The sequence below is a fragment of the Melozone crissalis genome, unplaced genomic scaffold (assembly GCF_028551555.1).
Source record: "Melozone crissalis strain CALT ecotype California unplaced genomic scaffold, PUWL_Pcris_2 ptg000120l_1, whole genome shotgun sequence".
NCBI classification, from domain to species: domain Eukaryota; kingdom Metazoa; phylum Chordata; class Aves; order Passeriformes; family Passerellidae; genus Melozone; species Melozone crissalis.
Genome location: NW_026535896.1, coordinates 782,230 through 796,573, shown reverse-complemented (window position 1 = coordinate 796,573; position 14,344 = coordinate 782,230). Strand labels below are relative to the sequence as shown.

Genomic DNA, 14,344 nt, shown 5'->3' with positions numbered 1-14,344 from the left:
ACCACTCACCCTTCAGCCCCTCACAGCTGCTCCTGGGGAGGTGCTTTGCCACGTGCCCAATGACACACAGGACGTGTCCCACGGTGCCACCGCTCGTGTCCTGCTGCCTGCAAAACCAACCGTGAGCTCTGAGCCACGCCACCAGAGCACAGCTGAGCAACCCTCTCTCCTCTGGGACATGCATTATTAAGGCAGGCCTGTCAAAGGCAATGAAAACTCAGAGGACTTGAGGAAAGAGTTGGTTACTGCATGGATCTCGAAGCCTTTGCTGGATTTCCAGCTGCAGAAGTGACAGTTTGAAGGAAAAAGTGGGATTTAAGCAGCTACAAGGCAATCTGTGGAAGGGCACTGAGGGCTCCTGGCAGAATGGAGCTCAAAGCACACACTGACCTGCTGATGCTGTCCCAGGATTCAATGATCTTGGAGTAATTCAGCTTGGGGGAAGAGCCAGCCACCTTGGCAAGCAGCATCCAAGCTGCTCTGGAATGCTCTGTCTCCACGTGAGACATGACATTATTGACAAAAGTGGAGGTGAACTTGTTCTGCTTGGACCACATAAGGAAGGCTTTGCTCAGGTAACGGCTGCAGGGAGGAAAGGAAAGTTTAGGGAGGAATAAATAAAGCAGTAAAATCCAACACAATAAAGCTGCTATTGCCTGGCATTGCCACAATTCACATTTAAATTTCCACATTTACACATATTTTCACTACAGAGCTGGCATCCCTACATGGATGTTGGGGCAGTAACACAGAAGGTCCAGTTGGTCCCATGACACATCAGGAAATTATAATTTCAGCAATTTGTAACCAAGAATTTCCAGCAGCTGTTGTTTAATACCCAGAATCATAATGATGCCTCAGGTTTAGCTTTTATATTTTTCACATTCTGTGCTGCTTTAGTGTGTGGGTCTGGGTTCACATCAGGGGATGGTGAGCTCTGTGCACAGAGCAGGGAGACAAAACAATTCCTGCTCCAGCTGGGCACCAAGGACAATCATACAAATCTCATGCCCAAGAACATGAGCAATGGCGAATTTAAGAGAGAAAAACAAGCAGGGTGGGACTGCAGGGGCTAAAGCTGGAATGGGACAATGAACTGCAAGGTGCAAATGGAGCAGAACTGATCCAAGGGAGAGACCCCGGGAGCGCTCGTGCATTTTGGGGCCATTTTGGGTCATCTTGGGTTCATTTTGGGACCATTTTGGTTCACCTTGGGTTCATTTTGGGACCATTTTGGTTCATGTTGGGTGCAGCCCTGGCTGGGCTCTTGTGCTGCCCAAGGTGGATCCATTGAGGCCTCTTAATAAATCCCTGCTTTATTCTTTAACTCTGTCCAGTCTCTGTTTCACTTCAGCCTTCACAAGTCATCAATAGAATGCCCTTAATTGGAAAGGACCTTGAAGATCATCTCATTCCACTCCCTGCCATGGATAAGGGCACCTTTCCCTAGCCTGGGGTGCTCAGAGCCCCATCCAGCCTGGCCCTGGGCACTGCCAGGGATGGAGGCACAGCAGAGTCACGTCAGGCATCACAGCCTGCTCGTTTTTCTGCACAACCCTCATTATCTACTCCACACTGGCAGAGCTGTGAGATTTCTCAAGCTGCAAGGTCCTGCAGGGTCAGGAGGAAGAAGGTGCCAGGAATGTGCAAACCCTGTTAGAAAATGGCCCAAATTAGAACAGTGACAGCTCCCCACACTGGCACGGCAGCACCACCAGTGCCTCAGCTGCTATTTCTGAGCTATTATGCCCTGTTGACTAATAAACATACAGCTGTCTTTAATCAATGTTGTGTCCTTGTCATGCTGTGTGTCATCCCATTTCTTCCTCTCCTTCCCACGGCAGGCAGGATAATTCGATTTGTCACAAGACAAGTAACATATTGTACATAAGAATTAATACAAGGTGATGTTCTTGCTTTATATATCCTCTCTCACTTCTGTCAGAGGAACACCTCCATCTGACTTAAATATTCATGTGCTATCAGTGCATCCAGCATGGGATGGAACAGTGAGCAATGCAGTCCAGGGAGAGAGCACAGGTAACAGGAGCAGCAGGTGGAAACACCTGACACACAAAGCAAAGCTGAACTCTTCTTGTCCGTGCTCAACGTTCCTGTCCTGGGAGCTGGCAGGGCAACACAAGCACCTCAGTGTGGTGGTTTCCATCCTCAGAATGATACTGAGGGTTTCAAGCAGGGAATTCGAGCAGTTTCAAAGAAATCCCTGAGAAAAATTTGGTTTCTTGTCGTTGCAAAGCAGACAGCACGTGCATTTTAACAGGGTGTGTGTGTGTGAGCTGTGGCACCTCACAGGGAATGAGAACACAAACTCACTCTTATCTCAGTCCTCGGTCAATAGGTAATTTCCTTCTGTAAAGGAAAAGTTGTGTATTCTAATGGGATTAAAAATGGAAAAACCCCCCCAAACTTCTGGGTTTTATCCCTGCATGTTAACAGAGGCAGGGGAAGGAAGAATGCTTTTACCTGAGCTCCTGGCTTTCTGAAGACAACAGGGAGAGCAGATCCCACGCCAGCTCCTGCTTCTCATCACCACTCCTGGATTTATGGTAAGGTTTAATGTGCTGCAGCAGGAGCTGATCAAGGCAATCCAAGGCCTTTTCTTGGACAGAGCTTTCTGCATCCATCACCACAGGCACCACTCCGTTCAACCAGGCCTTCTGCACCAGTACATTGCTGTGCTGGGACTGAGAGAAATAAATTTCAAAATCATTAGAGGATCCCAAATGCATGGTTAAGAGCAGCAAAGGCCTCCAGGTTCAGCTACAAACTTTGAAACTTGAATTTTAATCAAGCCCAGCAGTGTGGCAGCAGGTGGGACAGGGAAACTCAGCATCACAAGGTCTTTAATCATCTCTATGATAAATACCTGGTGTTTCTGCTAAAGTACTGCAACACTTTGTTTTGAGACTCTATAAAGAATTATAACAGGTTTGCAATAAGGCTGTACAGAAGATGATTTAGCACTAAAAAAAAGGAGCTTTGCTTAATATAAACCCTGTGCTCCAAGCCTGAGTTACAAACCCCCTGTGAATAAATAGAAAAGAAAGAAAAATATAGCATTGCTATCATCCACACATTACATCTGAAAGTGATTCAGGGTTTTTTTTAACTTGAGAAGGCCAGCAACATAAACATTTTCTTCATGACACATAAATCAACAGCCAGAAAAATCAGTGTTTCCAACAGTTGGAAGCACTCTGCATAAATCACAAGTAGGTATCAGAGTGAGTCATGACTTCCGAGTCAAAAGGTAATGAAAAGAATTAGAGCAGCCTAAAATGCAGCTCCCAGAGTGAAGAACTGATTGGTGAGGTCCCTCCTGCTCTCCCCCTTCCCAGGTGTGGCAGAATTCCCATTCCCCTTGATGCCTTAGGATTTCAGCTTTTCTATTTTTCAAATCCTGTGCTGCTTTAGGGTATAACTCTAAACTCCATACAGAGCATCAACTACTGTTTACTCACACAGAACAATCCCTCCAGGGCTCTAACTCGAGGACACCTCACTGTCTCAGGCCCCAAAAAGTACAAACAAAAGTGAATTGGAGAGGAGCAAACTGGGGGTAAATTACTTCATTAGCTGAAGGCGTAATTGGAGAATTAACCCCTGATGTGTAAATGGATTAAACTTATAAAAGTAAATGGACCAAACTTAAACTTATGAAAGTAAATGGACCAAACTTATTATTGGAATCAAGGGGCGACTCCTGTAAGAAATGATGAAGAGAAGTCCATTGATATCAGAAGGCTAATTAATTATACTTTATAATACTATATTATTATTAATTATACTTTATTATACTATATTATTCTATACTATATTGCACTATATTACATCCAAACCGAATCTGAACAAAGCACTCAACTCAGCTGCCCAGAATCTCACACTTGGCCCTGATAGGCCAAGGAAACAAAACTCCATCACTCTGGGTAAACAATCTCCATACTGCATTCTACTTTTGCACAAACAAATGAAATAAGAATTGTTTTGATCATTCTTTTCTCTGCTTCTCTCAAGTTCAGAGAATGCGAATCCCAAAACTCTTAATTGTGTGAAAAACTCCTGACCATTGTCCAGCTTGGATGTAGCTTCTGGGAGCCTCTGACTGCCCAAGGTGCAGCTATTGAAAGTTTTTAATTGTCCTGGATTGCCAAGCAAATTGCATTCTATTTTATTTTATTTATTTATTCTATTTTATTTTATTCTGTTATTTTATTGTATTCTAAATAGAATTGTGTTCTATTTGCCATCTGTATGGCAGGTGTCTTCTGTTACGTGGGCAGTTTTCCTTATCTCTTCCACACCCACTCCTCCCTCCAGGGAAACATCTGCTGATAACAGCTATTGAATGTCCCTACATGGCTGATAAGAACTACAGCATCCCATTGGGAGATGTGAGCCCAGAGGGAGGAGCCAAGCATTCCTACCTGGATATAATCTGCAGATTCTGGAACACCAGCCAAGCATTCCTACCTGGATATAATCTGGAGACTCTGGAGCACCAGCCAAGCATTCCTGCCTGGATATAATCTGGAGATTCTGGAACACCAGCCAAGCATTCCTGCCTGGATATAATCTGGAGATTCTGGAACACCAGCCAAGCATTCCTGCCTGGATATAATCTGGAGATTATGGAACACCAGCCAAGCATTCCTGCCTGGATATAATCTGGAGATTCTGGAACACCAGCACGGCTTCTGCACTGGATTCCCCAGAGGAATAGCAGCTGCCTCTTCCCCTGGATCTTCAGAGGCAGAGACTGCACCTTTCTCCAGGATCCCTGCTCCAGCAGAACCACCCCTGACACTGCAGGAGGGCTGAGCCACAATTCCAATGGGACTGCTGCCACCAGCCTGACCCACAGGGTGTCAGGTTGGGCTCTGACTCTGTCAGTGTTGGTTTAGTTCACGGCATTGTTTATTTTATCCTTTTATTTTCTTCCCTAGTAAAGAACTGTTATTCCCGCTCCCATATTTTTTGCCTGAGAGCCCCTTAATTTAAAAGCTATAAAATTTGGAGAGAGAGGGTTTACATTTTTTCCATTTCAGGGGGGGCTCCTGCCTTCCTTAGCAGGCACCTGTCTTTCCAAACCAAGACATAACATAATAGCCATTTAACTGTAGCGGGATAGAATATAAGAAAATAAAGATAGCGTAGAAAGTAATCTTACCCCTAAGGTGTTGCAGGTGGGCCAATTATCAAAGATGAGGAACAGGCCTGACTTTAACAGTAACTAATGAGAAGAAGAGTGCTATAAAAGAGTGGGTTGGTTGAGAAGGGAACTGGAGTCAGTTGGCTGCTTTGTGAAGAAGAAAAAGTCAGTGCTCTGAGGAGCTGACCATGAGAAAGACCAGGAAGGTGTGAAACCTTTGTGATAAGGAGACAACGGTATGGAACCCAACAGTATGAGAAGCTGACTCAGGAGAAACACCAAGAAGATATGGAACTTTTGTGATAAGGAGACAACAGCATGGCAGCCCTGCAGTAAGATGACAACATTTAATCGTGTTCCCCTTGCCCAGGCTCACCAGGAGCAGCTCGGTGATGGAGTGCAGCGCCTGCTTCCGCACGGACACGGCGGGGTCCCGGCAGCGCTCCCGCAGCACGCCCAGCTCCTCATCCGTGCAGGGCACCACGCCCTGCCTCAGGAGGCTCACAAACACCTGCCAGGCAAACAGCAGCACTGAGATGTGTTGTGGTGTGGTGTGATGTCAGTTTTCCCAGTCCTTTCCCCTCCTTGATCCCTGCCCCACACTGTCTGTCAGTCCTGGAATTCCAGAAGGGCCTTGAGTGATTGGCAGATCCAAAGGATGACCTCTACCCCTGGGGGGCATTGGGCCATCCAGGTGTCCTTTGTCCCTTCCCTCCTGTCCCTGCTTGGTGGCTCCCTGTCCCTCTCCCCGGGGTTCAAAGGAACAGCAACCACGGGCTCAGGGAGTTCTGTTGGAGCTGGTGCTGCATTCAGAGGCCTGTGGGCCAGAATAAAGCTCTGCATCCAAACCCTCCATCAGAACCGACTCCTTTCCTTCACCATCCCCTTAAAGCTTCTCTGCCAGAGGGAAACCTGAGCAGCAGCCCCTGTTATGGGGGGAAGCTCCATCCCAGCACCACCAGAGCTCCTGCAGGCCTGGACTTGTCCCCATGGGCCCAGTGCAGCACCCAGGCAGCCCAAAGTGTCTGTGGGGTGAAACACCACACACCCAGCCGGCCCAAAGTGTCTGTGGGGTGAAACACCACACACCCAGCCAGCCCAAAGTGTCTGTGGGGTGAAACACCACAGCTGCCCCCTTTTGGTCAAGCAGCAAGGGCCAGACAAGCCCAAGTATGTCCCATCTGGCTATATTGGTATTTAATTCCAATAGAGCTGCATTTCAAAGCTCCCACAAAGGGTTCCCATCTACAGTTACATCTGCAAGATGTTTGGTTGGGTTTGGAGCAGAGCTCAGTAAAAAGGGATTCGAGTTCCATTCTGGTGTTGCCATTTGCACTGTAGTCACAAACTGCGTGGGCTTTACTTGTGGAACTTTCTCAGGGGGCAGCGTAAAAACAAGTGGTCAAAAAACCCCTTGTCCCTCCCCAGTGCTTTGCAGACTTCAAAATCTTTTCATTAATTATGGTAGGGACACCCGAACCAGATAGAATTACTGACTGTAACAGGCATCTCACTGCACTTGCCTTGATATTTGGAACAATTTTAAGGAGGGTAATTGGGAGTGCAAACCCAACTGATCCTACCTAGACCCCAGCTGTCCTGTTTAGGGTAGAAGTTGCTGTTTCACAAGAACGCAGTCACCATGAACTTCCTTCTTTGTCCCCAAATCCCCTCCCATTTTGGACCCACCATTTAAGTTCAGCTGGGCTGGGCACACCAGGGGCACTGGGTGGCAAAGCAGAAATACAATTTACCCCCCACCAACGGCAGCCAGAGATTCATCACACCCAGAGGGAAGCACATTAACAATTCATGAGTGCTGGGCACAGCCAGAGATGGAAAATGAATCACAAAACATCATTCCAGTCATTGCTGCTCTGGAACAGCAGCTGGAGAGGGAGGGTGTCACAATTTCCCCTTGAAAGTAACGTGCCTCTAGTATGAGCCACTGTTCTTACTTCATAATAAGCAGGAGGGATTTATTTTTATTCTTAATCAGAAAGCATTAAAACATGAATTGCAAAGCCCTGACTGGGAAGCTCAAATCAGTGTGTGAATTGAGGGGGAAGAGCTGGGGTGAAGAGGACTAACAGAGGAAGGCAGTCAGCAGCAGACACCTCTTTTTTAAAACAAGGAAATTTCCATTGAAGCATCTCTCTTTAAAAGCTAATGACTTCATTAAAGAAATGAGCAGCAAGGAAAGCAGCACAGAGCTCAAAAAGAGGCTGGATATAACCTAATCCCTTTGCTAACAAGGTCAAAACAAACTAAGCAGCTAATATGCTTCAGTTTATGAGGAAGTCTCTTAATTGAAATGCCTATTGACATTTGACAAGGGCCTCTCCTCGCAAATGACGGAATAACAGAATGCCAGCAAGGGTACTAGAGAAATTTCCATCATTATGCTTGCATTATTTACTTATCAGGAGCTAGTAAACAAGATCCTAAATGCCTCTAAGGCACTCTGCAGGGAGAGCAGGAAGCTACAAGTGGGCAGAGTGACAGAGTTCGCAGCAAAGCTGTGGCCTAATTAATTATTTAACAATTTGGGGTAATCACTGAGAGCAGGGAAGGATGCAAACCTCACCCTACCTGCAGGGCAGATTTCCTCACGTTGGTTTTCTCATCTCCAGCTCTCACTCTCAGCATGGCCATGACTTCTTTTCCTATCCAAAATGAAGATAAAACAATTACCCCCACGAAGAAGGAATTACTCACAGCATAAGTGGGAACAACACAACCCCAGAATGGTTTGGGTTCAAAAGGACCTTAAATCTCATCTTGTTCCACTCCTGCCATGGCAGGGACCCCTTCCACTGTCCCAGATGCTCAGAGCCCCATCCAGCCTGGCCTTGGGTACTGCCAGGGATCCAGGGGCAGCCACAGCTGCTCTGGGCACCCTGTGCCAGCGGCTCACCACCCTAAAGCAGCACAAACTCAGTAAAACAGCAAAAACAATCCCCCAAAACTTTCAGAAGGACTGAACAATTAAAATCATCTCGAACAATCCAGAATGAGGCATAAGCCAGAAGGAAAAACAAACCCAAACCATTTCCCCACTTCGTTCATTTGAAAACTCATCTTAATATATCACAAAAGAAAATGGTGGAACAAATTACTTGAGAGACACACAGCAAAAAAAGAAAAAAAAAAGGTGAATCTGTAATTTCTGACCTCTTCATTTGTCTACACAAAAGATGTGAGGGTACCTTCAGAGCTCAGCAGATGGGTCAGGCACAGTGTGGGGCTCAGGTAACCCTGGTACCTGTGGGAAGAGCTCCCTGGGCAGAGCTCAGACAAAAGGAGCCAGCACAGAGCCAGGGGAGGCTCTGCAGAGCTCGCAACACCCACAACCTCCTGGGAGTTCTGCCTCAGAGCTGCACACAGCACCAATGTATGAACTGCTGAGTGCTACAGAGGGAAAATGACTCCCTTTGTGAATTCCTCGAGGCTGCAGAATTGAACCAGCAGCTGCAAAGCACCACCTCAGAGCCTGCAAGGAAACCAGAACACATCTCTCTTCCCTGGGTGTCTCGTTAGGGCTCAAATTTCACCCTGCACCGGGATATTCATACTTATTTCTGCATGTTGGCAAGGAAAAATACATCATCAAGGCAAGAAGTTATTAAATGGCACACAACTGAATTCACTGACCAATTATTTCTCACATTTTGAATCACTAGGCTATTAACTGGCCATAAGGACTTCAAGCATTTTATCATGGCTTTTAAGGTTTTTATTTATTGCTGTTTGTCAGATTTCCCAAAGATATGCCAAATTTGGAGATCTGTTACTTAGAGATTCACATGGACATCCATCCTGTTGCCATTAAAAACAGGATTAGTCACAGGGAACTAAGCAAAACTAGCTTAAAAATACATTTTTACCAAAAGGAAGCAAAGGGACTTTGATCTGGGCTTTCTTAATGGGCAGCTAAGTGCAGTTTCCATTCTCCCCCCTAGAGCAGCTGCACAGGAAGAGCACAAAACCTTCCCCACTGCAAGATTTTGCCACTAAAATAATCCAGTCTTGTGAAGGTGACCACATAATCACACTTTGACATTGATTTTTCTGATGTAGAAAAGAGAGAGGGGGAAAAAAAAAATCAACAAAACAACCAAAAATCCCAAGTTCTAAAGGGCTGAGAACTCCTAAAGGAAGGGAATGTTTGATGCTGGTGTGCAGGGGAAATTCTGCAGTGCACAGCTCACCTTGCAGGTTATCCCCACCCTCCTTATCTCTGCCCTTGAGCACTGAGCATGTTCTGACTATCCCTGGCTGAGATTTCTTTCTTTTCTAAGAGAAATGAGCTGCTTGGTCTTCAGAGGAGAGCAAAATTAGCACAGGCACAAGCCAGGCACAGGCATGGGCCAGACAGCTTTGCTAATGCACCTTGACTGCCTCGGAGAGCCCTGCATTCCAGAATCCTCTGGAGCTCCAGACAAGGCTTTATTCACTCCAGCCTTTTCTTAATTTGTTTTGCCAAGTGCCAAGTGTGTGCTCAGCTGGGTATCAGAGACAAACCCAGGCATCCTCTGGCACGAGGAGCCTGCAACTAAACAGGGAATTCACAATACCTTGAGTGGCCTGGAGGACTTTTCTGTCTGAGGGAGCAGATTAAGGGAAATTTATCAGCAAAAAAAAGGAGCTTTCAATGGGGGGAGATTGGAGCCTGGCTCCTGGAGATAGGGAGGGAGATCCCATGTGAGGAGCAGCGTGGAACAAAGGCAGCTCTGCAGGATGTGAGGCAAGCAGAGAATTGAACTGTCAGCAGTTCAGGGGAGGTGAACAGCAAGAACTGAGAGCGCAGATCCTGGCAGGGGTTGAAAGGTTAGCAAGAAAAGCTTTTCCACACAAGAGGAAAAGAAAAGGAGAGGTTTAAAGGAGGAACATCCTGGCCACAAAAGCCAGCTTGCATGGTGATTTCATGCTATCAACACATTAGAGGCAGCTTGCCATGCTGCATCAGGACATTTTGTGTGACACTGCTTCCAGCTTTCAACCTGATGCTGCAGAGAGACAGATCCTTGCCTACAGAACAGAAAGGTGCTGTGCTTTACACAGCAAAACAGATCAGTTCTTTGTGCACTGGAGCAAGAGATTTAACTACCCTGAAATTCATGGAGCTACAAGTGTTATGTTCCACATAAATTACAAATTGGGAAGAATAAATTACCTGCTTCTCAACAAGGGTTGCCACCACATTAGTACCAACAGACGTTTGCATTTCAGGATTAAATGTATTTTTCAGACTTGAGTGGAAATAGTGTTTCTTTATGGCTGGCAATTCCACCCCCTTCATCACCCCAAAGTGTTTTGTAACAGATTTCTCCACTTCCTTTGAGAAATGGACAATGAATACACTTCAGAAAGTCTGATTTCAATTAAGGCTTTGAATGCTTATCTGGAAAGGCTGCTTTAATTCTGACATACCATCAGGCCCAGCAGTGTCACTGCTGTCTGTCAGCTCCACAGTTCTGAAAGTTGGGAAGGTCCTCAGTGGATGGTTGGACACAGCTGAAAGAAAAGACAAAAGCTGAGGAATAACAAAAGCATATATTCACCTGGCAAGAAGATGGTTCAGTGTTAAACAGAGAGCCTCATGCATGCCCTAGGTTTAACAGATATGTGTGTTTTTTAGGAAATGGCATGCCAAGAAAAGCCTGAGACTTACTGGAAGAGAATGACTCTATACCTTCTGCACTGACTGTCACGCTCGCAGTGTTTGTGTTCGCTTCCAACACTGTGCGGACAGAGGCTGCCAAAAAAGAGAAATAAGAAAGGAAATCAAACAAAGTATTTGAATCCTGGATATCCCTGCCATTCCAAATTCCTTTCTAGCCGTGGGATGCTGTGTGCAGGCTCTGAGTGGTGCCATCTGGCCTCCAGCACACCTGGGGGAGCTCGGCATGCCAGTCACGAACAGAACAAATTAGCAGAAGCAAAAGGCAACTCAAGATTTAATCAGCTGTCAGGCAAGAATGAACTGCTTTTTTTTTTTTTTCCCAATGAGCAATTTTGGGTTGTCTGTAAACATCCTTCAAAGGGACCTCACAGAGGAATCTCTTTAGAACTGATACAGGAAGATAAATCCCTCCCAAATATAAGGCTTCATGAGAAACAAGGCTCATTGTAAGAGTTTAAATGAGGGATGTGGGACTCCAGGTGGCTCTCCAAAATGCAGTTTATTGTATCCAAAATGCAGTTTATTGCATCCAAAATGCAGTTTATTGCATCCAAGAGGTTACAGGAGCCCAGGGTTGTGGGTGACAGAGCTGTGCCCACAGCTGTCAGCTCCAGCTGCAGGCAGGCCTGGAGACCCCTTGGTTTTGGTTACAATGCATTATTTACTTTTCTTTTGGTTACAATGCATTATATACTTTTCTTTGCTGAGCATCTTAATACAGTAGAACCAATCTATACCTTAACTATTATCTACAGCCCATCATAACTACTGTAATTACCATATTCATGTTACTGTTCTCCAATCATTAAAAGTCAGTACATTTCAGTTTAAGCTAGAAGTTGTTTTCCAGTTTTCTTGCAGTGGAAAATTCTGAAACTTTTTTCTATTTGCAACATCAGCAGGCTTGTTTTCCTGTGCTATCTTTCTGCTTAGTAAAAACATCTTCTTGTTTAGATTGAGTTTATCTTTTGCTCTAAGTCATAAAAACTCCTTCTAACTAACACACCCTTTGCCTCCTTGGTTATCCAGTCAGACTGGCTCAGCAATTCTTTTCTTCTATATCAAAACTTACTTCCATCTCTATTCCTTCATCAGACTCTACATTTAAAAATCCTTCTGCTAAACGTACATATATGTGAGCCTTTCTTGTCAAACTTTCATCCTTCCCAACAGCTCATGAATTACTGCTCATTATGGCACAGCACGTAAGGACTCTGCTTAGTGCCAGTTTTTAAGTTCCTGACAACTCCTGCCTCCCAGCAATTATCCCCTTGAAAGTTCAAGAATGATTTTCATTACCTCATGTGCCCACAGTACTCACAGCTCTGTAGTAAGTCCTGAATGCTCTCCAAGGTGGCAGCAGCTTTCATCTCGAGACAATGGGCGAGGCTGCTGAGAGCTTTGCTGCGCACCACGGGGGCTTTGTCTGAGCACCGGCCAAACACCATGACCTGCACTAAAAACTTGTGCTTTAGCAAACTCTGCTGATCCTGGGACAAGGAGCTGCCTGGGCTCCTCTCTGGCAGCTCCAACAAAGCCAAGGCTACATCAAGAGCAAACACTCTGTAGGAAACCTGCAGGAAGAAAAAAAGCACACGAGGCGCTCTGTTAATGGAAGTGAACACGGGGTTTTCTTGCCTCTGGGTACCAGCAGTGACAGAGCTATTCAGGACTGAGATTGAACCCTTCATCTGCAAAGCATCAAGGAAATGCACTTACTTTGGTGAGTGAGTATTTATAAAGCCAAGCAATGAATTCAGCAAACTCTGCACAGGGGAGTTTGTCCAGCAGGGTCACCAGGGCCTGGGCAGCATAGGTGCGATAATCAGCCTTGTCTGGGACCTGAAAGAAAATTTAATTAAAACCTGAAAGACACAAGGGCACCCTGTGATACTCCACTGGTCTGCTCTCAATGCCAGAAAGGCATTCCAGGGCTTGAGAGAAGTGTTTTTTTATTTAATGAGCTGATATATTCACATTCAACAACAGCGAGAATCATCACAGCTTCCTCAGTCACTACTTCACCATCACATGTTTTCACTCCTTAGAAAAGATTGTGAAAACAGATTTCTTAAACTATTAATGATGTTCCAATGTATCCACATGAGTTCTCCAGCCCCAGAAGCAGCAGAGCTTGGCATACCTTGGTACAGATATGTTGGAGCAGGATTCGCAGAACAGGATAAACAGTTTCCTTCAGCTCCTCCACCAGAGAACTGCACAGGGGGGAGAGAGAGAGAGAGAGAGAGAGAAGCAGATTTTAACAAAGCTGGTTAACAGCAGAGGAAAAGTCAAGGACATTCCTTTTGGAATGCATTTGAAAAGTCAGGGAAAGTGGCCATGATTCTGGAATCATGAGTGCAGCAGGATTTGCTCAGAGAGCCATCCTTGCTTCCCACATTAACCAGGCTTTGCAGGCAAAAAATAATTTCTTCCCATACTTTTCTAACAAGGAGAAGGGTAACATGAAAAGCTTCTTTGTTCTTAATCTACTTTTATATGTTGTCTGGGGATCTCTGCACAAACTACACTTCCAACAACATGGATCCCCAAAAGGGGGAATAAACACAGGCAAAACACATCATTAAGCAGGAGAGAGCAACAACTACAGAGGAATGAGCTCCATGGTAATCTTTCATTTCCTTCACAATTCTCTGTAGTTAAACACAAGACTTGAAAAAGTGACACAAAGCAAAATACAGAAAATGGGTCCTTTCCACAGCACCTTTTCTTCCACCTCTGCCAGCAGGCTGGGTAAATTCCCATTCCAGACATTTTAATTAAGCCTCATTTGCACAAACAACTTCAAAGCCAGTGCCAGTTTGTCTCATCCCTTTATCACCTCAACAGCAAAGCAAAGGCATGCCAGAAGAAAGGAGCAGCCATGCTCAGAGCTCTGAGTGTCACCTGATGAATTTCACAGCCTGGTCCCTGGCGCTGGTCACAGCTGATGTGATGGGAAGTGCCTCACGCCTGGAGCCCCCCCTGCTCTCCACCATCAGAACAACGCTGAGGAGCCGCTGGAACACACACCTGAGGGTCTGCAAAGAAAAACACACACCTGAGGGTCTGCAAAGAAAAACACACATGGAAGGGGCTGCAAAGAAACACACACATCTAAGGGTGTGCAAAGAAACAAACACATGGAAGGGACTGCAAAGAAAAACACATCTAAGGGTCTGCAAAGAAACACACATCTAAGGGTCTGCAAAGAAACAAACACATGGAAGGGTCTGCAAAGAAACACACACATGGAAGGGTCTGCAAAGAAACACACACATGGAAAGGTGTGCAAGGAAACACACACATCTAAGGGTGTGCAAGGAAACACACACATGGAAGGGTCTGCAAAGAAACACACGCACATGGAAGGGTCTGCAAACATTTTTTCATAGAAATCCTTTCTTTGGGATTTGTGCATCTTCTGGGAAGCAAAGGCCCCAGAAGAAGAATGTAAACAATTGTTATCAGCTGCTGTGAAATGCAAT

At 45.6% G+C, this 14,344-nt stretch overlaps 1 protein-coding gene across 2 annotated transcripts in view; it reads right to left on the bottom strand.

Moving 5' to 3' along the window:
* The window catches only part of NCAPD3 (non-SMC condensin II complex subunit D3), a 40,564-nt gene that overhangs the window by 19,423 nt on the left and 6,797 nt on the right, over positions 1–14,344 (bottom strand). Inside the window, exons 8-18 of one of the 2 annotated variants that reach the window (XM_054292849.1) lie at positions 13,764–13,897; positions 13,000–13,072; positions 12,576–12,698; positions 12,178–12,430; positions 10,866–10,928; positions 10,604–10,687; positions 7,763–7,836; positions 5,547–5,681; positions 2,485–2,705; positions 391–582; positions 10–107 (exon numbers count right to left, since the gene is read on the bottom strand). In XM_054292849.1, the coding sequence (XP_054148824.1) occupies positions 10–107; positions 391–582; positions 2,485–2,705; positions 5,547–5,681; positions 7,763–7,836; positions 10,604–10,687; positions 10,866–10,928; positions 12,178–12,430; positions 12,576–12,698; positions 13,000–13,072; positions 13,764–13,897 (1,450 nt within the window). Of the gene's footprint in view, positions 1–9; positions 108–390; positions 583–2,484; positions 2,706–5,546; positions 5,682–7,762; positions 7,837–10,603; positions 10,688–10,844; positions 10,929–12,177; positions 12,431–12,575; positions 12,699–12,999; positions 13,073–13,763; positions 13,898–14,344 lie in introns of both variants that reach the window. The other variant, XM_054292848.1, reaches the window with a different exon arrangement.